Source organism: Erythrolamprus reginae, unplaced genomic scaffold, assembly GCF_031021105.1.
Source record: "Erythrolamprus reginae isolate rEryReg1 unplaced genomic scaffold, rEryReg1.hap1 H_30, whole genome shotgun sequence".
NCBI lineage: Eukaryota > Metazoa > Chordata > Lepidosauria > Squamata > Dipsadidae > Erythrolamprus > Erythrolamprus reginae.
In genome coordinates this window covers 98,930-126,600 of record NW_027248485.1, presented here as the reverse complement: position 1 = coordinate 126,600, position 27,671 = coordinate 98,930, and the positions used below count along the sequence as shown (strand labels likewise).

Here is a 27,671-nt window from a genome sequence, read left to right as displayed (position 1 = left end):
TGGTTAGAGCCTACAAACTTAACAAGGAAACCCACTTACCTACTGTGGTTAGTGTTAAATCTGAGTCACAGCTCTTCGTTTTGGCTCTTGAGCTCTCCTCCAGGAAATCAGGGCCATCTACATTATTGTCTAGGTTCACATCATAATCGCATTCTGTTTCTGAGCCCCTGGTAATGTCAGGTAAATCTGAGTTATCCATCGAAAATTCGTCTCCGGTACTGTCTACTGAAATTGTCTCGGCAAGCTCCACTGATGTTGGTTCTATTTATTCAACGGGATATTTATTTTAGGTATGTTGCTTTGTGTTTAGTTTTCTTTAGATTTTTTTTTAAAAAAAACATGCTACATGCACAATTTAAAAACAAACAATTTGTTTATTGTTAAACATCCCCAGACTGAAAATAATTGGATTCATGAAACATAAAATTAATTAGTTCTAGAGCAACATCAGATAACAGAGTAGGTAAATTGGTAGCAAGGATGGACTGCTTAGCAGTGGGATGCAATTTTAGCCCTGCTGTGATTAGAAGGAAGATAATAACAGTATTCTTAACAAAAGAAGAAGAAAAGTTCATTCGAAGGTGTTATCCTCCCCATGTAGTCCAATTTCTCCATAACGTTCCACCCATCAATTCCTTAACTCTACTGGATTAATTTCCTTGCTTTGCCAAACATTGGCAAATTCAGAATTCCTCCAACACAGACAAAATGCCATTGAAATAATACTTAAAATTCCATTGAAAGAATGCTTAAAAGGCTCCTCAACTTATGACCACAGCAGAGCCCTGAATTTTCCATTTTTAAGTGAGACCGTTAAGTGAGACTTTCCCCCATTTTACGACTCTTTTGCCATTGTTGTTAAGTGAATTGATGCAGTTGTCACGTTAGCAACATGGTTGTTAAGCGAATCAGGCTTCCCCCATTGATTTGTCTTATCAGAAAGTCACCAAAGGGGATCCGGGATATTGCAACTGTCGTATGTACTAGTCAGTTGCCAACTGTCCAAGTTTTGATCCCATCATCAATGGAGATGCTGCAATGGTTGTTAAGTATTTTTTTTAAAAACGGTCATAAGTCACTTTTGTCAGTGCTGTTGTTAAGTCTTCGGAGAGGGGCGGCATACAAATCTAATAAATCTTAATCTTAAATTCTAGTGGTCACTAAATGAAGTTTTGTAAGTTGAGGGCTGTAGAAGAATGCATCTGACTGAAGGACAGATGCTTTTAATTGTTGGGAATCCTCTTGGAAGATAAAACTGCGTAAGATAACAAATCTACATATTCCTACATCAAAGCTAGACTGAAACTGTTAAGCAACAAGGTATACAAGATAAGGATACTGTTGAGTAGAAATCTTCAAAGTTGGCAAATTTTAAGACTTATGGACTCCAACTCCCAGCATAGCTGGTTGGAAAAATTATGGAAGTTGAAGTCCACAAATCTTAAAATTTGCCAAGTTTGGGAACTCCTGCTTTTGAGTCAAGGTTGACACCTACTGATTATTTATTTGTTTGATTTATTAGTTGCCCAACTCCAATGGACCCCAAAGCATAAAACCGTGTCGCTATGATTGGGCACTGTCTTCTTCTACCATATTTATTTAGTGAGTCCCACTGGAATTGAGCGGCATAGAAGTCAAATAAATTAAATTGAATTAAATTTTCTTCTTCTACGGTTCTCAACCTTTCTAATGCCACGACCCCTTAATACAGTTCCCCATGTTGTGGTGGCTCCCAGACATAAGCCTAGCACCAATTCTCCCAACAGAGCTTTAAGCTGATTGGCAGAAAGGTCAGAGGGACACCCCCACTGTAAACGCCTGATTGGCCGGATTGTAAAAATATGTTCCAAGGCGCTAGAATTAGTTCCTAACACCATGGGAAACTTTCACAGGTAACCCCTGTGAAATGGTCGTTCGACCCCCCAAAGGGGCCTCGACCCCCAGATTGAGAACCACTGTTCTACCATGTTTATAAACTGCCCAATCTAGTTTGCTATCCAAGAATTGTTCAGATCTGATCCCGTTGATCAACGTTTTAAACTATCAAGACGTTCTCTCCAAAAGGGTTCCAGGTAGCAAATATTCCATTTCATAAGAATCCAAAGTGGTGTCAAGGGAAAACTTAGAGTATAAGACACAACTTTTCGGCCCCCGAAAGAAGCTGAAACTTTGGGTGCGTTTTATCATCCAAATGTAGCTCTTTTATTGAAGTTTTCCCCTCCAGCCCTAATAAGGTGCTAGCTAACTTCCTGGCTTGCAGGCTTGTTTTCATTGCTACTCCCCCCAAAAAAGGTTTTTTCAGACCTAACTGAGGTGCTAATGATTTTCCCAGTTTGCAGGATATTTTTCATTGCTACTCCGAATAGGTTTTTTTCCAGCCCTAAATCTTTGGAGGCTTGTTTTCACTCTTATTGCCTCTGAATAAGGTTTTTTAAAGCCCTAACCAGGGGATTAAATAATGCGCTAAAGCTGACCAGACAAAGGATGCTAGCCAGATGAATACCTGGTAGATAGACGCCCCCCTCTTATTTTCCTCCCCCAAAGTGTCTTATACAGTGGTACCTCGAGATAAGAGTTTAATTCGTTCCGGACCTGTGCTCTTAAGTCGAGCAGCTCTTATCTCGAATGACTTTTCCCCATAGGAATTAATGTAAATAATTTTAATTGGTTCCAGCCCTCAAAAAACTCACAAAGTTAGTCTAAATTATGCAGAAAGACATGTTTTTAATGAAGAAATGTACATGTACATATAAATGAATAATGAAGTTTCTTTCACTTAACTTGTAAACTTTCTTAAACTTTTAAATTTACATATGTTCAACTTCTCTGCCACCCAATCCTGTAGGACAGAGGTCCCCAACCCTTTTTGCACCAGGGACCAGCTTTAAGCGATCAAGAGAGGAATGGGTGAATGAATGGACGGAGGGTGGGAAGGAAGGAAAGAGGGAAGGGACAGGAACAGAGGAAGGAAGCAAGGAAACTTATGAAAGGGGAGAGTAAGAGAGGAATGAGTGAAGGGAGGGAGGGAGGGAAGAAGGTGGGAAGGAGAAAGAAAAGAAGAAATAGAGGAAGGGAAGGTAAAAGAGAGAAAGAAAAAGAGCAAGAAAGAAAGAAAGAAAGAAAGAAAGAAAGAAAGAAAGGGGGAAGGGACAGGAACAGAGGAAGGAAGCAAGGAAACTTATGAAAGGGGAGAGTAAGAGAGGAAGGACTGAAGGAAGGGAGGGAGGGAAGAAGGTAGGAAGGAGAAAGAAAAGAAGAAATAGAGGAAGGGAAGGTAAAAGAGAGGAAGAAAAAGAGCAAGCAAGCAAGCAAGCAAGCAAGCAAGCAAGCAAGCAAGCAAGCAAGAAAGAAAGAAAGAAAGAAAGAAAGAAAGAAAGAAAGAAAGAAAGAAAGAAAGAAAGGGGGAAGGGACAGGAACAGAGGAAGGAAGCAAGGAAACTTATGAAAGGGGAGAGTAAGAGAGGAATGAGTGAAGGGAGGGAAGGAGGGAAGAAGGTGCGAAGGAGAAAGAAAAGGAGAAATAGAGGAAGGGAAGGTAAAAGAGAGAAAGAAAAAGAGCAAGAAAGAAAGAAAGAAAGAAAGAAAGACAGAAAGGGGGAAAGGACAGGAACAGAGGAAGGAAGCAAGGAAACGTATGAAAGGGGAGAGTAAGAGAGGAATGAGTGAAGGGAGGGAAGGAGGGAAGAAGGTAGGAAGGAGAAAGAAAAGAAGAAATAGAGGAAGGGAAGGTAAATGAGAGAAAGAAAAAGAGCAAGAAAGAAAGCAAGAAAGAGAATGAAAGAGAAATAAAAAGCCTCCCCTTAAAACCTTAAGACGAGACAGTCTTGGGGGGGGGCGCGAAACGCCTCTGCAGTCCTGGAATAGGTCACTCGCTTCATACCGGTCCCTCCGTCCCACCCCATCCCGAACTCCGGCGGGTGTAAGAAGCCGGGAGGTAATTGCCCCGTTAGCCAGATGCGTTTGGAGAGGGCAGAGGGCTTCATCTATCAATCTATCAAATTAAACCCAATCAGAGGTGCCTATTCGAGAATCCTAACTACGCTCTCCCTCCCTCCTATGGAGATTCAAAGCCTTCCCAGACCTTTTTCCATCATGTGCGGCCGGCCACCCTCGCGCAAGCTAACCCAGTTCTGAAAATGCGCCGTAGCCTCGGGTTGCAAAACACGCACACGATCGGGGGAGGGGGGGATCCAGATCTCTCCCTCTCTTTCTCTCTCTCCCCCCTCTCTCTTTCTCTTTCTCTCCCCATCCTGGACTCCCGGATCGCCGGCTGCCCGGAAAAGCATCGCATCGTCAGAGGGGCGCGTCAGCGGCTTCCGCAGCACAGGGAAGGGCTTAAGCCGCTGCCTTTTCCCTTCCCCGTGGGAGCGCCAGACCTCTTGTCTGCCCGGCCCGAGGCACGAAACCACTGTTTATGCCGGGCGGCTCGCCTGGAACGCCAGCAATGCCACCGGGCCGATTGCCGAGCGGGGGCGGGGCGCGGGAGGAGGCAGCGCCCCCCCCGGACCCCTCAGGCTCGACCCGGGTGGAGCGGCCTGAAGGGTCCGGTGCGGCGCTGCCTCCTCCCGCGCCCCGCCCCCGCTCGGCAATCGGCCGGGCGGCATTGCTGGCGTTCCAGGCGAGCCGCCCGGCATAAGCAGCGGTTTCGTGGGTGCTGGCAAGCGGGGAAGTTCGCCAGGAGTCAGCGGAGAAGCTGGGTGCCTGTTTTAAAAGATCGCTGCTGGTCTGGGGGCGCTTTCCAGCTACCCCCGAGCCCCCAACCAGGGCTCGGGGGTAGCTGGAAAGCCCCCCCAGACCGGCTGCGATCTTTTAAAACAGGCGCGCAGCGGGCAGCGCCCCTCTCGCAGCCCTGTCAGTTCCGAGCTGCGAGAGGGGCGCGGCGCGCTTTCCCAAAAGGGACGGAGAAAGCCCTCTCTCGCAGCGAAAGCGCTGCCAGCCAGGGAGAGCGTTCAGATCCCCCCACCCCCAGCAGAGAGCGTTCAGATCCCCCCACCCCCAGCAGAAGCCAAGGACCCGCAGAGTGGGGCGGCAGGGGAGGCGACCGCCTCTCCACTCACCAAGTGCCGGGATACGAGCTGAGAAGAGCCGGGCTGGTTTGCTTTCCTTTCTTCCCGCGCTGATGCAGAGCAAAGCGTCACGCCCCCCTGAGGCTTTTGGCGGCAAAAGAGCCCAGCGTCGCTTCGGAAGCCGCCGAAAGCGTCAGGGGGGCGTGACGCTTTGCTCTGCATCAGCACGGGAAGGAAGGAAAGTAAGCCAGCCCGGCTCTTCTCGGCTCGTATCACGAATTTGAGCTCGGGAGTCGAGCAAAAATTTCTCTCCTCTCCCAGCTCGTATCTCGAGTAGCTTGTAAGTAGAGCTGCTCGTATGTCGAGGTTCCACTGTACTCCAAAAAAATATGGTATGTCGCTGTTCCTGTATCAACTAGTTCTCTACAGATGTTAGGAAGCCTTCAATTTGGACATTTCTAATGGCTTGGGGCCATTAGACTCTAGCCCCCTGGCTGATGAGTGTAGGTATGTTTTGCTGTTCAAATGGGAATGAGTGATTTTTAAATGTTATTAAGATTTTTAAAAAAGTTTTACCCAAATTAATTGGATTTTTAGATATGTATATTGTACATTGATCCAAAAAATAAAGGGAACACTTAAACAACACAATATAACTTCCATGTAAATCAAACTTCTGTGAAATCCAACTGTCCACTTAGGAAGAAACACTGATTGGCAATCAATTTCACCTGCTATGTTGCACATTCACGTTTGTACAGAACAAAGTATTCAATGAGAACATTTCATTCATTCAGATCTAGGATGTGTTCTTTGAGTGTTCCTTTTTTTTCTTTGAGCAGTGTATATTGTTTTGATATGTTGTAAGCTGCCCCAAGTCCTTGGAGAGAAGCAGCATATAAATCCAATTAATAAATAATAAACACATTTCCCTCCCTCCCTTTTCTTGTTGGCCCAAGAAATCATGGCTTCGTTTGAGATGAAAGTGATCATTTCCCTTTGACATCACCAAACTGTCTTACTCACTATCCCACCCAATGGGAAAGTAGAGAGCTCCAAGCATTCCTTCTTCACAAGAATGATCAAGGAAATGGAGCCCCTCCCTTATGAAACCAGGTTGCAACGCCTTGGTCTCTTCAGCCTTTAAAGACAGCGTTTAAGGGACTTGATCGAAGTGTATAAAATCATGCATGGGATAGAAATGGTGGATAGAGAAAAACTCTTTTCTCTATCACACAATACTAGGACGAGGGGGCACTCCATAAAGCTCATAGGTAAGAAAGTGAGGACAAATCAAGGGAGATATTTCTTCACTCAGAGGGTCGTTGGTTTATGGAATTCACTTCCAGAAGAGGTTGTGACAGCTGTCAGCCTTGATAGCTTCAAGGCAGGATTAGATAGATTCATGGATGCCAAGTGCATCGGTGGTTATTGAAACGGATGTCCATGTGCCACCTCTATGTTGGTTGAGGCAGGCAGGATTCCCTTGAGTACCATTTGTTGGGGGTCAAGGGAAAGGGAGGGTCTTGCCTTCTCTTTCTGCTCAAGATCCCCAGGGACAATTGGTGGGCCATTGTGTGACACAGAATGCTGGACTCGATGGGCTTTGGCCTGATTCAGCATAGCTCTTCTTATGTTCTTATAAAATATGCTGTTTTCCTAAATCAGTTCCCATGAATTACGAATATTGGAACTGAAGACAAATTTCTGTCTTATCAGTTTACCTCTATTCCACATATTGTCACATCACACTCATCATACTAATGCCATATTTTCCCGAAAATAAGATCCTGTTCTCATATTTTTTTGAACCTCAAAATAAGTGCTTGGCCTTATTTTTGAGGGTTTTTTATTATTTTGGGGCGAATGGACCAAGGCAGGGCTCCTCTTGCTGTCTTACCTGATTTCCATCTCTGTCTCCCAGACCCTACCCAGAGGAAATGGTGGGGACCACCTGCGCAGGTGTTTAAATATTTTTGGGGAGGGCTTATTTTCGGGGAAAGACGGTAGAAGAAATGTACAGCTAGAGCCTCCAAACAGTCAGAAGAGAACTGCTACCACAAAGTCAGATTACATTGTCAGAAGGGGGGGAAATGCAGTCTCTATCTGTCATTTATTGTTGTGAGCCGCCCCGAGGCTTCGGAGAGGGGCGGCATACAAATCTAATTAAAAATTATTATTATTATTATTATTATTATTATTATTATTATTATATTTTAAAGTATATTTGGATTTGTTACAAATTGTTACAAATTGTTGTGTTGTGCTGTGAGCCGCCCCGAGTCTGCGGAGAGGGGCGGCATACAAATGTAAATAATAAATAAAATAAATAAATAAATTATTATTATTATTATATTTATAGAAAAATAAAAATTTTCTTATACATATAAAGATGTAAAAAATAACATCTTTATATATATAAGAAAAAACAATAGAGAAACACAGGTTCCAATAAAAATATTTTAAAAGCTTAAAAAAGCTATAAAGCCATATTTCAGCAAATATTGAAAGAGATTTCTGCAAAGAAAGTGACAGCATTTGTATTCGAAAAGTTAAATGATGAAAATAAAGGATAAAAGTGAGCTTTTGGAAAGTAAATAAATCTAAAGGACTTTAGCTTTCTGAAATAAAGGACTCGCCTTTATAAAGAAGGATAATAAATAAATAAGTGGTCACCATACTTCTCAGCCACCAGAAGACTGAAAACTGGAGCCCCACCAACTCTAAGCCATCAACCCCTGACCAGAAGTAGTTGTTCAACTATTAACTTTGGCAAAATCTAAACCTATGTTGCTTTTAGTCAGAAAGCCTGTTCACTGGGGGGGAAATGCCATTCATTCATTTTCTTTCTCGTTCCTTCTTTCCTTCCTTCTTTCTTTCTTTCTTTCTTTCTTTCTATTTCCTTCCTTCCTTCCTTCCTTCCTTCCACAGATAACTCAAGGCAGCAAACAAATCCAACATACCTTCCTCCTCCTATTTTCCCCACAATACTACAATCTCTCTGAGATTAGTTGGATTGAGAGAGAATAACTGGCCCAAAGCAACCCAGTTGGCTTTCATGGCTAAGGCAACACAGGAACTCATGGTTTCCATGCTTTCTAGACTGATCCCTTCATCATTAGACCAAATGAGCTCAAATGCTGCTATTTACTTCTTGTTACTATAACTTCATAGATAACCAGTGTCACATTCTGTCAAAGGAAAATTACTCCAGAGGGGGAAAAAACCCATTAAAAACAACCCAGATGCAATAATATTGCCTTCTGAAACTAAAACCAGAAGGATATTCAAATGCTCTTTAGTATAGAGAAGCAATCCCACATTTTTGACATGGCGGCCTGGCTGGCGGGCAAAGTGGGGGGTATTGAGCCGTATGAGCTGTGGGCTAGCACACATGTACGTATGTGTACGCAACCCTTGTGTGAATGGTGTCCGGCACGTATGTGAGTGCCTGCCAGCCTGCTGTTTACACAAGTTTAGCTGTATGCCCTCTGGCCAACCACTCATACAGTCCAATTCTGAATAGGTCACTATCCCTGGTAATGGACTGTGGCCCAGGAGGTGTGAACCTAATAATAACAATAACAACAGAAGTGGAAGGGACCTTGGTGGTCATCAAGTCCAACCCCCTGCTTAGGCAGGAAACCCTACACTACTGCAGACAAATGGTTATCCAACATCTTTTTAAAAACTTGCAGCGTTGGAGCATTCACAACTTCTGGAGGCAACTTCTGTTCCACGGATCAATTGTTCTGACTGTCAGGAAATTTCTCCTTAGTTCTAAGTTGCTTCTCTCCTTTTTAGTTTCCATCCATTGCTTCTTGTTCTACCCTCAGGTGCTTCACTCCCTCTTCTTTATGGCAACCCCTGAGATACTGGAACACTGCTATCATGTCTCCCCTGGTCCTTCTTTTTATTAAACTAGCCATGCCCAGTTCCTGCAACCATTCTTCCCATGTTTTAGCCTCCAGTCCCCTAATCATCTTTGTTGCTCTTCTCTGCACTCTTTCTGGAATCTCCACATCCTGTGCCTGTGGTGCAGAGCACTATTATGGCAATTCCAGAAGGACATTCCTTACTACAACTCTGAGCCAATCTGCAGTCCTGCACCTTCGTTCAGTTCTGCTGGTGGCAGTTTTTGCACAAGCAGCATTGCAGAAAGATCCGACAGCCAGTCATAAAGCGAGTGAACAAAACATTTCCTTTTCTTTGCCTTTGTGGCAAAGTGTGCAATTGAATGAGGGGAAATAGAATGCACATATGTATATATGTGTGTGTAGAGCAGTGTTTCTCAACCTTGGCCGTTTGAAGATGTGCGGACTTCAACTTCCAGAATTCCCCAGCCAGCAAGGTTGAGAAACACTGGTGTAGATATATATATATATACACACACACATTTTTGCTGAATTTGAAAATTAAGGAAGACTAGGATAGATCTATTTCGGCCTTATTCTGGCCTCATCAGCTAGCCATACCCTCACTGGGACTTGAACTTGCAGCCTGCGGAGAATTAACCTCTAGGCTACAGTATCCAATCCCTTCAGCTCTGTACCAGGGAAGGGTTACATTTTTGTGTATGTCGAATTACAATATATATGAAAAGAGAATCCAAAGGCATCCCAAGGCCCCTTCATGCTAACCTTGTACGTCTTCTCCTTGAGGTTTATCCATGATGTCTGAACTTTCCACTTCACATGTTGCCACAGATTCTGCTAAAAGGGACGATGGGCTGGATACGGGGCTGGGAGAGAAGAAAAGGTTGCTTTAGAAACTGAGACCATTTTCCGCTACGTAGGAAAAGGGTTTATGACGATATACAACGGCCAACTCACCGTGACTAACTGGCTGCAGGGGAACAATTATACTAATATCAAACAAACAGAATAATTAAAGGATGCAAAAGGAGGGAAAGAATGAAAGGTGAATGCCAACAGCATTTTTAAATTTATTTTAAATAATTAAATAACATTGTCCCAGGGGGAGTTGACCATGGCGAGTTGGTTGCAATGAGTTGGCTGTGGCATGTTGTCCCATTTCAGTAGGATAAGTCCCAGATAAATCTACTAAGATCTATTTATCTAGATATTTATTATTAGAGTTGGAAGGGACCTTGTAGGTCATCTAGTCCAAGCCCCTGCTCAAGCAGGAACCCTACACCACCCCAGACAAACAGCAGTCCAATCTGCTCTTGAAAGTCTCGTGTTGGAGCATTCACAACCTCCGCAGGCAAGCCGTTCCACTGGTTGATCGCTCTCCCTGTCAGAAAGTTCCTCCTTGTTTCGAGGTTAAATCTCTTTTTGGTCAGCTTCCACCCGTTGTTCCTTGTCTGGCTTTCTGGTGCTTTGGATAACAGCCTGACCCCACCCCTCCTCTCTGTGGCAGCCCCACAAGTATTGGAAGACTGCTGTCATTATCTATTAATGTCAACGGTTTATTAAAAGTGTATTTGGGGGGTTTGGGTGGGTGTTGAGGTTATGCATCACGGAGATTGAAATTCAAACCCCTTCTCAACCATGAAGTTCACCAAGCCAGCTAGTGTTTCAGTCTAGCTTCCTTCACAAAATAATAATAATAATTTATTAGATTTGTATGTTGCCCCTCTCCGAGATTTCGGAGCGGCTCACAACAAGCAATACATATACAAATCCAATATTAAAAAACAATTTAAAACAAAACCCTTATTTAAAAAAAACAATAATACAGTCCAGACAAACCATACATAAATTGGAACAGCTAGGGGTATGTCAATTTCCCCATGCCTGGCAACATAGATGGGTTTTCAAGAGTTTGCGAAAGGCAAGGAGGGTGGGGGCAGTCCTAATCTCTAGGGAGAGTTGATTCCAGAGGGCCGGGACAGCCACAGAGAAGGCTCTTCCCCTGGGTCCCGCCAAATGACATGGTTTTGTCGACGGGACCCAGAGAAGGCTAACTCTGTGGGACCTAATCGGTCTCTGGGATTTGTGCTGCAGAAGGTGGTCCTGGAGGTATTCAAAAGGTTATTATTATTATTATTATTATTATTATTAATAATAATAATAATAATAATAATAATAATAATAATAATAATAATAATTAGATTTGTATGCCACCCTTCTCCAAAAACTTAGGGCGGCTCACAAAATAAATATAGAAACAAAGTGTGCAAGACAAATGTAACACATTAAAAAACTACATCTAAAAACGCAAAGAAGCCTTCCCTGGACCCAGCCGTACTTAACAACTATCGTCCAGTCTCCAACCTTCCCTTCATGGGGAAGGTTGTCGAGAAGGTGGTGGCACTCCAGCTCCAGCGGTTCTTGGAAGAAGCCGATTATCTAGGTCCCCAGCAGTCGGGCTTCAGGCCTGGTTACAGCACGGAAACCGCTTTGGTCGCGTTGATGGATGATCTCTGGCGGGCCCGGGACAGAGGTTTATCCTCTGTCCTGGTGCTCCTTGACCTCTCAGCGGCTTTCGATACCATCGACCATGGTATCCTTCTGCACCGGTTGGAGGGGTTGGGGGTGGGAGGCACTGTGCTTCAGTGGTTCTCCTCCTACCTCTCTGGCCGGTCGCAGTCGGTGTTAGTGGGGGGTCAGAGGTCGACTCCGAGGTCTCTCCCTTGTGGAGTACCTCAGGGGTCGGTCCTCTCCCCCTTGCTATTTAACATCTACATGAAACCGCTGGGTGAGGTCATCCAAGGACATGGGGTGAGGTATCATCAATATGCCGATGATACCCAGCTTTACATCTCCACCCCATGCCCAGTCAACGAAGCGGTGGAAGTGATGTGCCGGTGCCTGGAGGCTGTTGGGGCCTGGATGGGTGTCAACAGACTCAAGCTCAACCCGGATAAGACGGAGTGGCTGTGGGTTTTGCCTCCCAAGGACAATCCCACCTGTCCGTCCATTACCCTGGGGGGGGAATTATTGACCCCCTCAGAGAGGGTCCGCAACTTGGGCGTCCTCCTCGATCCACAGCTCACATTAGAGAACCATCTTTCAGCTGTGGCGAGGGGGGCGTTTGCCCAGGTTCGCCTGGTGCACCAGTTGCGGCCCTATCTGGACCGGGACTCATTGCTCACAGTCACTCATGCCCTCATCACCTCGAGGTTCGACTACTGTAATGCTCTCTACATGGGGCTACCTTTGAAAAGTGTTCGGAAACTTCAGATCGTGCAGAATGCAGCTGCGAGAGCAGTCATGGGCTTACCCAGGTATGCCCATGTTTCACCATCACTCCGCAGTCTGCATTGGCTGCCGATCAGTTTCCGGTCACAATTCAAAGTGTTGGTTATGACCTTTAAAGCCCTTCATGGCACTGGACCAGAATATCTCCGAGACCGCCTTCTGCCGCACGAATCCCAGCGACCGATTAGGTCCCACAGAGTGGGCCTCCTCCGGGTCCCGTCAACTAAACAATGCCGGTTGGCGGGCCCCAGGGGGAGAGCCTTCTCTGTGGCGGCACCGACTCTCTGGAACCAACTCCCCCCGGAGATCAGAACTGCCCCTACTCTTCCTGCCTTCCGTAAACTCCTCAAAACCCACCTTTGCTGTCAGGCATGGGGGAATTGAAACACCTCCCCTGGGCACGTTGAATTTATATATGGTATGCTTGTGTGTGTGTATGTTAGTATAGGGGATTTTCTTAAATTTATAATATTTTAATTAATTGAATTACGTTTTGGATTGTTTTTTCACTTGTTGTGAGCCGCCCCGAGTCTTCGGAGAGGGGCGGCATACAAATCCAAATAATAAATAAATAAATAAATAAATAAATAAATAAATGTATTAATCCATCAAACCGTCCAACCCCCTGTAGTTCTGATCACGGAGACAGAATGAAGAGGAGGAGGAGGAGGACCACTGCCCTGTCTGCAGAATCGCTAGGCAGAAGAATGGCAGGATCATCCAAATGGGGCAGAAGGATGAGAACATCATAAACGCTCAGCAATGCAAGGCAAATTAAATGTGCCCCGCTTGGCACAGTGCTTAGGATGCAGTATTGCAGGCAAACTCTGCACACAGCCTAGAGCAGTGATGGTGAACCTATGGCATGGGTGCCACAGGTGGCATGTGGAGCCATATCTGCTGGCACACGAGCTGTTGCCCTAGCTCACCTCCAATGTGCATGTGTGTGCTGGCCAACTGATTTTTGGCTCACGCAGAGGCTCTGGGAGGGCGTTTTTGGCTTCCAGAGAGCCTCCAGAGCAGCGGTCCCCAAACTACGGGCCGCGGGCCGGATGCGACCCGCTGAGGCGATTTATCCGGCCCGCAGGGAGCACACGAGATTTTATCAATAGATATAATAAGCTCTCGAATCTCCCATCCATTCACCGCGGAGGATGAGGTGAGGAGGAGACGGTGCAGAGGCAAGGGGTGGGGAGGAAAGCGGGCCTGCAATTGGCCCCTTGCAGGTCCGCTTTCCTCCCCGCCCCTTGCCTCTGCACCGTCTCCTCCTCACCTCATCCTCCGCGGTGAATGGACGGGAGATTCAGGAACCCCCCTGAATTTGCCCGAATGGAGGCAGTGGCGGCTTCAAGGGACCTGGTCCTTCTCGGCGCTGCGTTGCTGCAGCCTCCGAGCTCCGCTGTTGTCCCCGGGCACTGTTACCTCAGCTGCGCTGAGAGAGAAAGAGAGAGAGCGTGGAGGGCGGCTTGCCGGTCCACTGCCCCCTGGATGAGCGGCCCCGCATGGCCCCAGCACCGGACTTCACCGTCGCCTCTGCCCCCGTCCGGCTCTCCAGCAAAGAGTCCACCCCTTTGCCCTCCATGGCGCCCAGCGCCCGGCCCCAGGCCACCGCCACCTCCTCCTCCGGGTAGCGCACACGAGCTCTTCCTGCAGGAACGGGTGGTGGGGTGGAAGTGGTTGGACTTATCTACACGTGCGCCTGCTGATTGGGAAGAGGGGGGAAAAAATCTGCGCCTCCAAAGAGGGGAGGGGGGGAGAAAGAAAAAAGGAGTTCCAACTTGGCAGAAGGCGGAGGGGAGAACCGAGCATGCTGCAGCAAGTTTGCTTGGCTTTCTGGGGCTTTTTTTTCCCTCCCCTTCCACCACCCCTGTCTGAATGTCGTTTGCCGCTTAGGAGTGACCCTCTCTCGGGCTTGTTGTGGATGTGGCGTGGATGAGGGGGAAAGCCGTAAGCGCGAATTAGCAAAACCAGTTCAACCTCTTCTTCGCCTCCTTACCGACTACTGAAGAAAAAAGAAGCTTCGTTGGGATTCTGGCTCTCCACAAAGACTTTCCAAATGTGCTTTTCCGGGCAGCCGGGCTTTCCCCCTCATCCACGCCACATCCACAACAAGCCCGAGAGAGGGTCACTCCTAAGCGGCAAACGACATTCAGACAGGGGTGGTGGAAGGGGAGGGAAAAAAAAGCCCCAGAAAGCCAAGCAAACTTGCTGCAGCACGCTCGGTTCTCCCCTCCGCCTTCCGCCAAATTGGAATTCTTTTTTTCTTTCTCCCCCCCCCCCTCTTTGGAGGCGCAGATTTTTTTCCCCCTCTTCCCAATCAGCAGGCGCGCGTGTAGATAAGTCCAACCACTTCCACCCCACCACCCGTTCCTGCAGGAAGAGCTCGGGCACGCAGCGCTACCCGGAGGCGGAGGCGGTGTGGGGCTGGGCACCGTGGAGGGCGAAGGGGTGGACGTGATTGCTGCCTCTTAGCTAGAGAGCCGGGCGGGGGCGGAGGCGACGGTGAAGTCCGGTACTCTCCGCTCTCTCTCTCTCTCTCAGCGCAGCTTAGAAGTAACAATGCCCAAGGACAGCAGCGGAGTTTGGAGGCTTTAGCAACGCAGCACCATGCAGGACCGTATGTTGGTCCTTTGAAACCGCCGCCGCCTCCGTTCGGGTGAATTCAGGGGGTTAGCTGGAGAGCCGGACGGGGGCGGAGGCGACGGCGAAGTCCAGTGCTGGGGCCATGCAGAACTGCTCATTCAGGGGGCCGTGGACTGGCAAGCTGCCCTCCGCTCTCTCTTTCTCTGTTGCCAGCGTGGTGTATGAGAAAGAGAAAGCAAGAGAGAGAGAGAAAGAGGGAGAGATAGAGAGTGAGAGAGAAAGGATAGAAATATAGTGAGAAAGAAAGAGGGAGAGATAGAGAGGGAGAGATAGAAATAGAGTGAGAGAGAAAGAAAGAGGGAGGGAGGGAGAGAGGGAGAGATAGAAATAGAATGAGAAAGAAAGCAAGAGAAAGAGGGCGGAAGAGGGAGAGATACAAAGAGGGAGAGAGAAAGAGTGAGTGAAAGAGACAGAGAAAGAGAAGAGAGAGAGAAAGAGAGAGGGACAGAGAGAGAAAGAGGGAGAGATAGAGAGGAAGACAGAAAGGGGGATAGATGGAAAGAGTGAGAGAGAGAGAAAAAGAGAAAGAGAAAAATGAGAAAATGAGGGAGAGGAAAATGAAACGAGAGAGAAGGAAGAAAAGAGAGGGAAGAGAGAAGTAGAGAGGAAGGAGGGAAGGAAGGAAGGAGAAATAGAGGGAGTTTCTTGATTTAAGTTTAAATTTACTTGTTAATAAAAATGTATAAATTACTTTATTACTTAATTACTTCTTATTTTAAATATTGTTTTTGTTCCCATTTTGTTTTTTACTTTAAATAAGATATGTGCAGTGTGCATAGGGATTTGTTCATAGGGGTTTTTTTATAGTCTGGCCCTCCAACAGTCTGAGGGACAGTAAACTGGCCCCCTGTGTAAAAAGTTTGGGGACCCCTGCTCCAGAGGGATGGGGAAAGGCATTTTTACCCTCCCCCAGCTCCAGGGAAGCCTTTGGAACCTGGGGAGGACAAAACATGAGATTACTGGACCCACCAGAAGTTGGGAAACAGACTGTTTCTGGCCTCCAGAGGGCCTCTGGAGGGTGGGGGAAGCTGTTTTTGCACTCCCCAGGCATTGAATTATAGGTGTGGGCACTTGCACTTGTGCAATAGCATGTGTGCACGCTCTTTCAGCACCCAAGGAAAAAAAGGTTCGCCATCAGTGGCCTAGAATTTGATCCTAACAAGCTTAAGGTTGAATCAGCCTTCCGTCTTTTTGAGGACAGCAAAATGAGAACCCAGACTATTGGGGGCAATATGATGACTCGGTAAACCGCTTAGAGAGAGCTATAAAGCTCTATGGCATGGTTCTCAACCTGGGAGTCGGGACCTCTGTGGGGGTCGAAAGACCATTTCACAGAGATCACCTAAGACCACGAGAAAAGACAAATCCCCCATTGCGTTAGGAAAAAGCTTCTATTCTGGCACCTTGGAACATATTTTTTACAATGCAACCAGGTGTTTACAGTGGGGGTGTCCCTCTGACCTTCCTGCCAATCAGCTTAAAGGAGAATTGGGAGAATTGGCGCTAGGCTTATGGTTGGGGGGGTCACCACAACATGAGGAACCGTATTAAAGGGTTGCGACATTAGAAAGGTTGAGAAACACTGCTTACGGAGCGGTATATCTGACTAAGTGATGTTCCTATTGCTACAGTGCATATGGAAAGGACATAAAGAAAGCTAAGATATCAACCACAAAGCTTTTTAGGTGCAAAGCTACAGCTGATCTTTCCTGGGACCAGCAAAATGCTTGGATGAAGAGTTGCTGGGAATTGGATGGTTTGTAAATTTCCTAAATGTATTTATTAAAGAAGAAATAGGTTTGCTTGTTTTCACAGATAGAGCCTGTGCATATTTTTAAAAAATCATCAGGTTTGCATCCCGCCTTTTTATTTTGTACAGCTCAAGGAGGTGAACATAATACTTGTTCTCATTTCCCTACAACCTCCTTGTCAGTTGGGTTAGGTTGGCTGGTCTAAAGTTACCCAGCTGGCTTTCGTGCCTAAGGCAGCCCTTAAAAAGTCATGGCATCCCAGTCTCTATGCAGCATCAAAATTCCTACGCCAAACTGACTTTGCAAATCCACTCATCCCAACTAAAGTTCAAAGCATGATACTGCCCCATTCCTTAGTCATTATTAAACATTATGGACAGGTAGAGTGAGAATCACCCCACTCCTGCTTTAATAATACTCCTACGTAAATAATATTTATAAGATGAGCCACGGTGGCGCAGTGGTTAGAGTGCAGTACTGCAGGCTACTTCTGCTGCCTGTCAATAGCCTGCCTGCAATTTGGCAGTTCAAATCTCACCAGGCTCAAGGTTGACTCAGCCTTTCATCCTTCTGAGGTGGGTAAAATGAGGACCCAAATTGTTGGGGGCAAGAGGCTGACTCTGTAAGCCGCTTAGTGAGGGCTGTAAAGCACTATGAAGTGGTATATAAATCTAAGTGCTCTTCCTTCCTTCCTTCCCTCCCTCCCTCCCTCGTTTCAATGCAGTATTGTAGGCTAACTCTGCTCATATTGGCAGGAATTTCATTCTTAGCCAGCTCAAGGTTGACTCAACGTTCCATCCTTCCGAGGTGGGTAAAATGAGGACACAGTTTGTTGGGGGCAAGAGACTGACTCTGTAAACCACTTAGAGAGAGTTAAAAAACACTGTGAAGCGGTATATATAGGGGGTGGACAAAGAAATGGAAACACTTGACTTTTTGGCACCATAATGTTTGAACATGTTCAAATCAATTGAACTTGACATATTTTAATGTTTTTTTAAAAAGTCTGTTATTTGATATGTTTATTTAAACTACCTTTTTTTTTTTCCAGAAAATTAAGAAATTGGTTATAACCTTCTAGAAATGGCAGACCTCTCAGACTTTCAAAGAGGCCAAATTGTTGGTGCTTGAATGGCAGGCGCTAGTGTAACAGAAAGTGCCCAAATGTTTGCCGTTTCAAGAGGTAATGTCCCAAAAGTAATGACTGCTTTTGAAAGAGAAGGGAAAACGTCCTCAGCCAAGCACAGGTCTGGTCGAAAGTCGAAGTTGCCTGAGACTGTCGGACTCTAAAGCGAATTGTTAGAGCGGATTGCAAGACCGCAGCTCCTAAAATCACTGCAGAGCTCAATAGATACGTACAGAACCCAGTTTCCACAAAAAATGTTGGAAGGGAGCTTCACAAATCTGGATTCCACGGAAGGGCTGCAAGGTGTTTCCATTTTTTGGTCCACCCCCTGTAAGTCTAAGTGCTATTGCTATCTGATTTCTATGGCCATCCATCTCAACAAGCGATTCTGGATAGCAGATATCCTAAAATGGTACAGGAAGAGTCTATGGGGACCAATTAATAAATAGGAAGGTCACCCTGAACCACCCAGTTTGCAGATCAGAACTTCAACAAACAAACATTCACCAAATGTCTAGCAGCAGCGTAGTAATATTACCTTAGCTGTGTAGCTGGTACAGGTGTAGAATCTAGAGTTGAAGGAACATCCTGAATGCTGCCGTCAGTGCATTGAACTGGTAAAGATTCAGTTAGGCTATTGACTGAAGTTGCTGGAAGAAGAGACACTCGTATCAAAAAACAGCTTTCAGTTATGTCAAGATTCTGCTCGCTGTCCAAGAACTCTCTTCTTGGAGTTGGTGGAGTGGCTGGCAAAAGTTTCATAAGGTAGTAGATTGGACAAGGCTACCCGTTCCAAAATCATCAAATTCAGATGTCAATATTTTTTTGGTGAAACTTAACAACATAAGAAGAGCCATGCTGAATCGGGCCAAAGCCCATCGGGTCCAGCATTCTGTGTCCCCCAGTGACCCCCCAATTGTCCATGGGGATCTTGAGCAGAAAGAGAAGGCAAGACCCTCCCTTTCCCTTGACCCCCAACGAGTGGTACTCAAGGGAATCCTGTCTGCCTCAACCAACATAGAGGCAGCACTTAGACATCCGTTTCAATAACCATCTATATGCTTGGCATCCATGAATCTGTCTAATCCTGCCTTGAAGCTATCCAGGCTGACTGCTGTCACGACCTCTTCTGGAAGTGAATTCCATAAACCAACGACCCTCTGGGTGAAGAAATATTTCCCTTTATTTGTCCTTGCTTTCTTACCTGTGAGCTTTAAGGAGGGCCCCCTCATCCTAGTATTGTGTGGTAGAGAAAGGAACTTTTCTCTATCCACCTTTTCTATCCATGCATGATTTTATACACTTCGATCAAGTCACCCCTTAAACGCCGTCTTTCAAGGCTGAAGAGACCAAGGCGTTGCAACCTGGTTTCATAAGGGAGGGGCTCCATTTCCTTGGTCATACCTGTTGCCCTTTTTTGCACCTTTTCCAGTTCCATTATAACAAATCTATTCTGGTTAGCAGCAAACCAACCTAGGCTGCATTTCAAATCATGTCAAAACAGCTACATTATGTCAGGATACTGCTCACTCTCAATGTTACCTGTTGGTGGAGTGGCTTGCAAAGATTTCAAAATGTAGAGTAGATTGGACAAGGTTACCCATTCCGGATTCATCAAATTACTGTATTTTTCAGAGTATAAGACGCACCCTTTTCCTCCCTAAAAGAAGCTGATAATTTGGGTGTGTTTTATACTCTGAATGTAGCTTTTACGTTCAGCCCTAACTAGCTGATAACGATCTTCCCAGCTCTTACTTTGCTGGCTCTTTCATTGTTTCTCTCTGCAAAGAATATGTTCCAAGCTCTAAGTCTTTGCAGGGTTTTATTCATTGCTCTAACTTGCTGCAAATATTTCTTTCAAGGTGCTAATGATGTTCCCAGCTCTTAGTGGCTTGCAAGCTCTTTCATTGTTACTCTTTCCGAATAACATTTTTTTCCCCGAGGGGTCTTTTAAAGCCCCCTTTAAAGCAATGTTGAAGCTGACCAGACTAAGGACACTATCCAGATGAATACTTGGTAAGCAGATTCTTTTCCCTATTTTCCTCTCGCAAAACTAGGGTGTGTCTTATACTCTGGTGCGTCTTATACTCCAAAAAATATGGTAAGAGGGCGATATTTTTGGCGAGACAAATCTATTCTGGTTAATAGCAGGCCAGCCTAGGCTGCATTTCAAAGAGGTAGCTAGAAGGTGCAATATTATTATTATTAATATTATTTTTGGCTTTGGAGAGGAGAGAAGGTTCCTAACCCAGAGGATGGAAAGATTAGCCACCTCATTCAGCCAAAGGCCCCCACAAATTGTTTTGATGAAAAGCAAATTGCTGAAATACATTAGTTGCTTTGCCACGCTAGACTCCTATGCTGTGGTTAACTTAAGCAACAGCACAGAACTTGGCAAGTCAACTACCCCTGTAATGAGAACATCTGCAATTCTGTGTTGACTCCGCTGCAGCTGGCAACTGAGTATCACCGGTTCTTCCTTTCCTCGAGTTATTTATGCCCTCCCTTTTCCAGTTAAGTTGTGCAAGCTTCTGCTGACAAAGACACATTGATCAGAGTTGGGTGAAAATAAACAAGCCAACAAAATCAGGCTTCAATTATGCCGGAAAGGCTGTGGTAATGTGATTTGCACATGCGATTTGTACAGAAGGTCACATTTAAAGTTGAATCATATCCTAAATGTAAGAGTGGAGGATCCATAGAATTAATCACAGTTGGCAGATTCTCCTGCTTTCCATGGCTTCTGATTAAAGGAGGGAGTAGGCTGTCCATCAGTCCCCTCTTCTATATACAGTGAAGTGAAAACCTCAACCAGCCCCAGGATACAAGGCAGCTACATAAAGGTGGGTGAGATAGTGCCCTCCTTTCATGTACAGAAGCTACTGTATTTTTCAGAGTATAAAACGCATGCTAGTTTTTGGGGAGGAAAATAGGGAAAAGAATCTGCTTACCAGGTATTCATCTGGCTAGCATCCTTAGTCTGGTCAGTTTCAGTACATTATTTTATCCCCTGGCTTTAAAATAAACTTATTTGGAGAGAGTAACAATGAAAGAGATTGCAAGCCGGTAAGAGCTGTTAGAATCTGGTTAGGGCTGAAAGAAATAATCTTCTTTGCTATGTTGTCCTCTGATTATTCCTAATAGGTACATTTCTGGTTTTGTTTCTAGTTTATATTTTAATATTTTAATATTTCTTCCAGCCAGTTTTGAGTTCTGATCCAAACTTCTTCAAACTTCTGAAGACAGCATTTTACTTTGTCCAATGGTTGGTTGGTTGATTGGTCTGATCTGTATTCCACTTTGCCCCCAAATTCTCTGGGATAGTGATGACAAACCTACGGCACGAGTGTCACAGGTGGCACGCGGAGCCATATGTGCTGGTACATGAGCCGTTGCCCTAGCTCAGCTCCAATGTGCATGTGTGTGCCAGCCAGCTGATTTTTGGCTTGCACAGAGGCTCTGAGAGGTCGTTTTTTGTTTCCAGAGAGCCTCCGAGGGGATGGGGAAAGGCGCTTTTACCTTCTCCTAGCTCCAGGGAAGCCTTTGGAGCCAGGAGAGGGTGACACACGATCCTACTGGGCACATCAGCAGTTGGGAAACAGGCCATTTCTGCCCTCCAGAGTGTCTCCAGGAGGCGGGGAAGGCTGTTTTTGCCCTCACCAGGCATTGAATTATGTGTGCAGGCACGATAGTGCGTTCGCACACTCTTTCAGCACCCGAGGAAAAAAAGGTTTGCCGTCACTGCTCTAGGAAATTTGGAGGCAAATTGTTTCTAGGAAAGAAACAAATTCATTAATCCAGAACCCTTTGCATCACACTTACCTGATGGGCTAATTCTACCATTACTACCATTCTGCCGTTGAAGGTGTTCTTTGTAGCATACCGAACACATGCCATTTGTACGAGGGTTTCCATAAAATCCACATCCAGTCGAACATAGCATAGGCACTTGGCTATGGTTAGTTTCTTGAGCCATAATCTTTTCTCGTGACCTGAGAAACAAGGGATGAATGGTTTCAGCAAGTACATGTCAGCTTCAGTCTTTTCAAACTGCTAAATAAGGGCTCCAAATAAATAGAACCAAACCAACTCCGTCCATATTCCACAAATTGGCCATATTTTTAGACCAAGAGGTTAGAATGACATGTTCCTTCCTTGGAGACTGGCAAAATGTTTATACAGCCAGCCTTGACATGGATTAATAAATCATTTATTTTATTTATTTATTTATGTAGGTTTCAGAGGATATAATCATAGTAAAATACATCAATAGAAGAATAGAAGAAAAGACATTAGGAATAATATGGAAGGAATAATCATTGGGAATAATAGAGTTCATATACATGGAACTAGTAGAAATATAAGACAGACATTAGGACAGGGGATGGAAGGCACACCGGTGCATGTATGCACGCCCCTTATTGACCTCTTAGGAATCTGGAGAGGTCAACCATGGATAGTCTAAAGGTAAAATTTTGGGGGTTAGGGGATGACACTACAGAGTCTGGTAAAGAGTTCCATGCTTCGACAACTCAATTACTAAAGTCATATTTTTTGCAGTCCCATTTGGAGCGGTTAATATAATAATAAAAATCATTAATAATAAAAATCATGCTTCCAACACTTCATCTAAAAGTAGGCAAGCACAGAACATAATTCCTCTGAACCCCTTGTCTTACATATCAAAACCATACCCTGAAGATCAACATTCTGAAACTGGAGTAACTGGTGCAAAACCAGTAAGAACCACAGAAGAAACGGGTTTCCATCTTACCAAATATGCCAAAACAGGAAGAGCGAACAGAAAGGGACCAGAGTAACAAGAAAAACTGGATTCAGTAACAGGTTCAACTGGATCTTGATTTCTTCTAGCTGGAGGACGAATCTTGAGACTCATCCATCAGACTAATGGCTCCAAAGACATCGCCTGCACTTTCCGAGGCATTTAAAAAAATTGTTTTCTTTCTATTATTTGAATTTGACAGTAATGAAAAGTCAATCAAGAACCATCAACTGAAGAACATAGAAATAGAAGATTGACAGCAGAAAAAGACCTTGTGATCCATCTAGTCTGCCCTTATACTGTTTCCTGTATTTTTTCTTAGGATGGATATATGTTTATCCCAGGCATGTTTAAATTCAGTTCCTGTAGATTTGCCAGCCACGTCTGCTGAAAGTTTGTCCCAAGCATCTATTACTCTTTCAGTCAAATAATATTTTTCACGTTGCTTCTGATCTTTCCCCCAACTAACCTCAGATTGTGCCCCCTTGTTCTTGTGTTCACTTTCCTATTAAAAACACTTCCCTCCTGAACCTTAATTAACCCTTGAACATATTTAGATGTTTTGATCATGTCCCCCCTTTCCCTTCTGTCCTCCAGACTATACAGATTGAGTTCATGAAGTCTTTCCTGATAAGAACAACTTGAGGTTGTTAAGATAGCAAAAAGTATTCTGGGTTTGTTTCTTATAGTAAGGAAAAACAGCCTTTGGTGGGGTGGAGATAAAAGAAGCTACTTCAAATTTCTGATGACTGTTCAAATCTGTTCAGAAGCTGTTTTGCTGGTGGTGGGGTGACTTATGACCATTTTTTCACACTTATGACCATTGCAGCATCTCCACAGTCATGTGATTGAAAGTCTGGTCTAGAAGGTCTTTGATTTTCGCATTCTCATTTAAACAACAGAGAGACAATGGAATTCTTGACATGGAGGTATTTGTGGAGAAATATGCTGGGGAGGAAAATTTACAGCTATTTGAGTTTACACCTACATTAAAATAATGTTTATTGATTAATACATTAATGGAGAAACAAGGAAAAGACCAAATAGCCACCCTACACCGAGTCAACTGCATAAATCACGATCAGTTTTTAAAACAGATGGTTCTAATTAACACATTTCCAAGCAAACGTTGAGATTAACATAAAACAAAAACAAACATGAAGTTTGCCATACACAAAAAACAAAAGGAAAAAGAATGACCGAAGAAGATACATTAAAAGCAAACTCCAAACTTTAATTGCAACTTTATCCCAAGTTCCCCTGACCTTGTAAGATTAAAAGAAAAAAGAAAACAGAAAACTAGGCTTTCAACAGTGACTAAGATAATACAGTACAGTACAATGAAAAAGATGTGACGTTTTTCTGATTAAATGAAGCTATAATTTTCTTGAAAAATAATAATAATGCTGAAAATATTGCTTATTCATGATATTGATAAAATTGAACGGGTCCAAAGACGGTCTACAAAAATGGTGGAAGGTCTTAAGCATAAAACTTATCAGGAAAGACTGAATGAACTCAATCTGTATAGTTTGGACTTTGGAGGACAGAAGGGAAAGGGGGGACATGATCAAAACATTTAAATATGTTAAAAGGTTCAATAAGGTTCAGGAGGGAAGTGTTTTTAATAGGAAAGTGAACACAAGAAGAAGAGGTCACGTGAGGCTAGTTGGGGGAAAGATTAGAAGTACATGTAACGTGAGAAAATATTATTTTACTGGAAAAAGTAGTAGATGCTTGGAACAAACTTCCAGCAGACATGGTTGGTAAATCCACAGTAACTGAATTTAAACATGCCTGGGATAAACATACTGTATATCCATCCTAAGATAAAATACAGGAAATAGTATAAGGGCAGACTAGCTGGACCCTGAGGTCTTTTCTGCTGTCAATCTTCTATGTTCCTATGTTTATTCATCATGGTTGAAAATTAGCATCAGTATTTCTCAAAGTAAGTAAACATTTTGCACCCCCCCAACTCTCTGATCCGGGCCCCAATGGAATTTTAGTGTTTTGACATGTTCTAGGAAAGTGAACCCAAGAACAAGGGGACACAATCTGATGTTAGTTGGGGGAAAGATCAGAAGCAACACGAGAAAATATTATTTTACTGAAAGAGTAGTAGATGCTTGGAACAAACTTCCAGCAGACGTGGCTGGTAAATCCACAGTAACTGAATTTAAACATGCCTGGGATAAACCTATATCCATCCTAAGATAAAATACATGAAATAGTATAAGGGCAGACTAGATGGACCGTGAGGTCTTTTTCTGCTGTCAATCTTCTATGTTTCTATGACATGGGATCAGGCCAGCTTAATCAAGCCGATGTTTTGGGGTCACCAGCCTGGCCTATAAGCGCTGCCGGGCGTTCTCAGCGAATGGTGTGGAAAGAGGCTCTAGGGTCCGTTCGAAGCTTTCGCCCAGCTGCAGAGGAGTACCCGCTGAGAGCAAGAAGAATTCACACAGCTGCTCCACCCCACCTGGTTGCCTTCTTATCCGGGCTCGGAGTAGTGTGCAATTGGGAAAACACTCCCCGTCCGGGGGAATCGATCAACAGGGACCACACACGTTCCCCAGGGCCATATGCGCCCCCTAGCATCACTGTGCCCTCCCAAGGGGGGGCCCACCCCACTATTTCAGAAGCACTGATCTAAGTTCCAGTTTCATACTTGCAATCATAATTAATAATAATAATAATAATAATAGTAATAATAATTTATTAGACTAGTATACCGCCCCTCTGCAAAGACTCAGAGTGGCTCACAACAAAATACAAAGCACAAATCTAATATTAAAAACAATTATAAAAACCCATTATAAAACAGTCATACCATCCAATTAAACCATACATAACATGAAACAGCTAAGGGTCAGTTATGTACACACACACACCAGCCTGGTGGCATAGATGGGTTTTCAGTAATTTGTGAAAGGCAAGGATGGTGGGGGCAGTCCTGATCTCCGGGGAAGTTGATTTCAGATGGCTGGGGCCACCACAGAGAAGGCTCTTCTCCTGGGGCCCACCAGGCAATATTGTTTTGTCGACGGGACCCGAAAAAGGCCAACTCTGTGGGACTTGATCAGTCGCTGGGATTCGTGGGGCAGAAGGTGGTCCCGAAGGTATTTATGTGAAATTGGTAAACTTATTTCCATAAGGCAGTGATGGGTACGGTTAGGTACGCAGAACCATTGGAAAAAAAAGATATTTTTTCCCTTCTGGGCTCTGGGTATGTTTTTCCTATCACAGTAAATGAGGTTGAATGTGTATAATTTTAGAAGAGCTGTGCGTACGTGTGTGTATGTACATACACATACAGTTTATATAGTAGATGTGTATTTTTATGTGCCTATGGGTAATACGTATGTAGACATGTGGCATATATACGTAGAATTAAATAGTATCTTTTGGAAGTTCAGTAATAGTAAATAGAGGGAAATTGTATCTCTTTGAGACGAGGAAAGGCCAGGCACACTAAGCCAAACCCTTGACTTGAGTGACGTCAAGTTGACCACCTTTAAGCCAGTCACATGACCTTTAAGCCAACCCCCCTGGTCACATGATCGTCAAGCCACTCGCACCTGCTCACATGGTCAGCAAGCCACACCCACAAAATAAGCCACATCCAGAATGTGGTAGTAAATTTTTTTGCAGCCATAAGGTTAGATTAGCCTTTAATATTAGCATTTAATTAAAGAACGGTATAAAAATCCAAGGATGAACACTCATTTGAATCATGCAATATGTATTTACACCAAAATCAATCATCTGGTAAACAGGTTCCAACCAATTATAGATATTGATAAATCTTGGACCGACACATAGACTACTCAATGATGAAGAAAGATAGTACCTCTATAAATAAAAACAAAATTAAGATAAGCAGGGCAGGGGAAGTTCTACAACAGCTTGGTGACATCAAGTAAGACGCAGTCCAACTAGGTCAAAGGTTTCACATGAGTCGGCAGTATGTCAAATTAGTCATCAGCCGAAAGAGAAAGAAAAAAAAGGCAAGATGCCACACCAGACTAAAAGGAAGCAGAGAGGTTACTACGGTAGTAAAAGGGTCAGTAGGAAGAGAGGAAAAAAATTCGCTTCCTGACTCTGCAAAACTGGAAAAAAATGTATAACGTGTTTGCCACACTGTGGTTAAGGAGTAATTTAATTCAATTTGTTTTAGGGGCAAACTAATTTTGTAACGTTTAGTTTTTGCCCAAATGTTATTCATTTTGGATTCATTCAGTATGCATGGGAATGCAATTCAGTGCAATTTTATGCTTTGAAAATGAAGTTTTCCAGAAACATTTGGGTCTCATTCCGAGAGGTGCATTCACAATAATACTTGCCAAAGTTGGAAAAGTCTAAGACAGAAAAAAAAATCCTTCTGAATCCAGTTTATTAGTAATTTTTTCCAGTATTCTCCAGAAGACATATCTACAGGTATTGTTATAGTCTTGATTTCTGTTCAGTATATCTTATTTAGAGCCGAGGTGGCACAATGGTTACAGTGCAGCACCGCAGTCTACTTCAGCTGACTGCTAGCTGCAGTTTGGCGGTTCAAATCTCAGCAGGCTCAAGGTTGACTCAGTCTTCCATCCTTCACAGATTGATTAAATGAGTACCCAGGTTGTTGGGGGCAATATGCTGATTCTGTAAACCGCTTAGAGAGGGCTGTAAAAGCATTATGAAGCGGTATATAAGTCCAAAGTGGTATTGCTGTTCATTATTTTTTTTATCCCACCTTTCTACCTTCATGGGTAACTCAAGGCAATGAACATATATATCCCCCCCCCACCTATTTTCTCCACAACCACCACCCTGCACAGTGGGTTGAAAGAGAGTGAATGGCTCAAAGTCACCCAACTATATTCCATACAAAGGCAGGATTAGAACTCGGAGTCTTCTAGTTTGTAGGCCAGCACCTTAACCACTGCTCCAAATGGTATCTTTAAAAACTCGAGAGAGATCTCTGCGGCACACTGAAGCTTTGCACAGCTGCTTAACTAAAGTTGCAGCAAAATGGGCTTGAGACCAAAATTTTACACAAATATCCCAAATAATTTTTTCTATGAAACGTCACTCGCTCCCCTACGATCCAATGTTATTGTTGCATTTGCAATATGCGCTGATCAACTGCTGAAATTAGGCTCACCCAAAATACAGAATTATAAAACTATAATTTATATTTTTTTTGAA

The 27,671-nt window shown here is 44.3% G+C and overlaps 1 protein-coding gene across 9 annotated transcripts in view; it reads right to left on the bottom strand.

The window, feature by feature from the left end:
- Nucleotides 1-27,671, bottom strand: part of LOC139155588 (AN1-type zinc finger protein 6-like) — an 86,737-nt gene that overhangs the window by 15,462 nt on the left and 43,604 nt on the right. For 4 of the 9 annotated variants that reach the window (XM_070730781.1, XM_070730782.1, XM_070730783.1 and 1 more), the window contains exons 2-5: nt 21,515-21,684; nt 18,231-18,342; nt 9,647-9,747; nt 40-261 (exon numbers count right to left, since the gene is read on the bottom strand). In XM_070730781.1, coding sequence (XP_070586882.1) covers nt 40-261; nt 9,647-9,747; nt 18,231-18,342; nt 21,515-21,668 — 589 coding nt within the window. In that variant the 5' untranslated portion in view covers nt 21,669-21,684. The remainder of the gene's footprint in view (nt 1-39; nt 262-9,646; nt 9,748-18,230; nt 18,343-21,514; nt 21,685-27,671) is intronic. The other 5 variants (XM_070730787.1, XM_070730788.1, XM_070730789.1 and 2 more) reach the window with 2 other exon arrangements.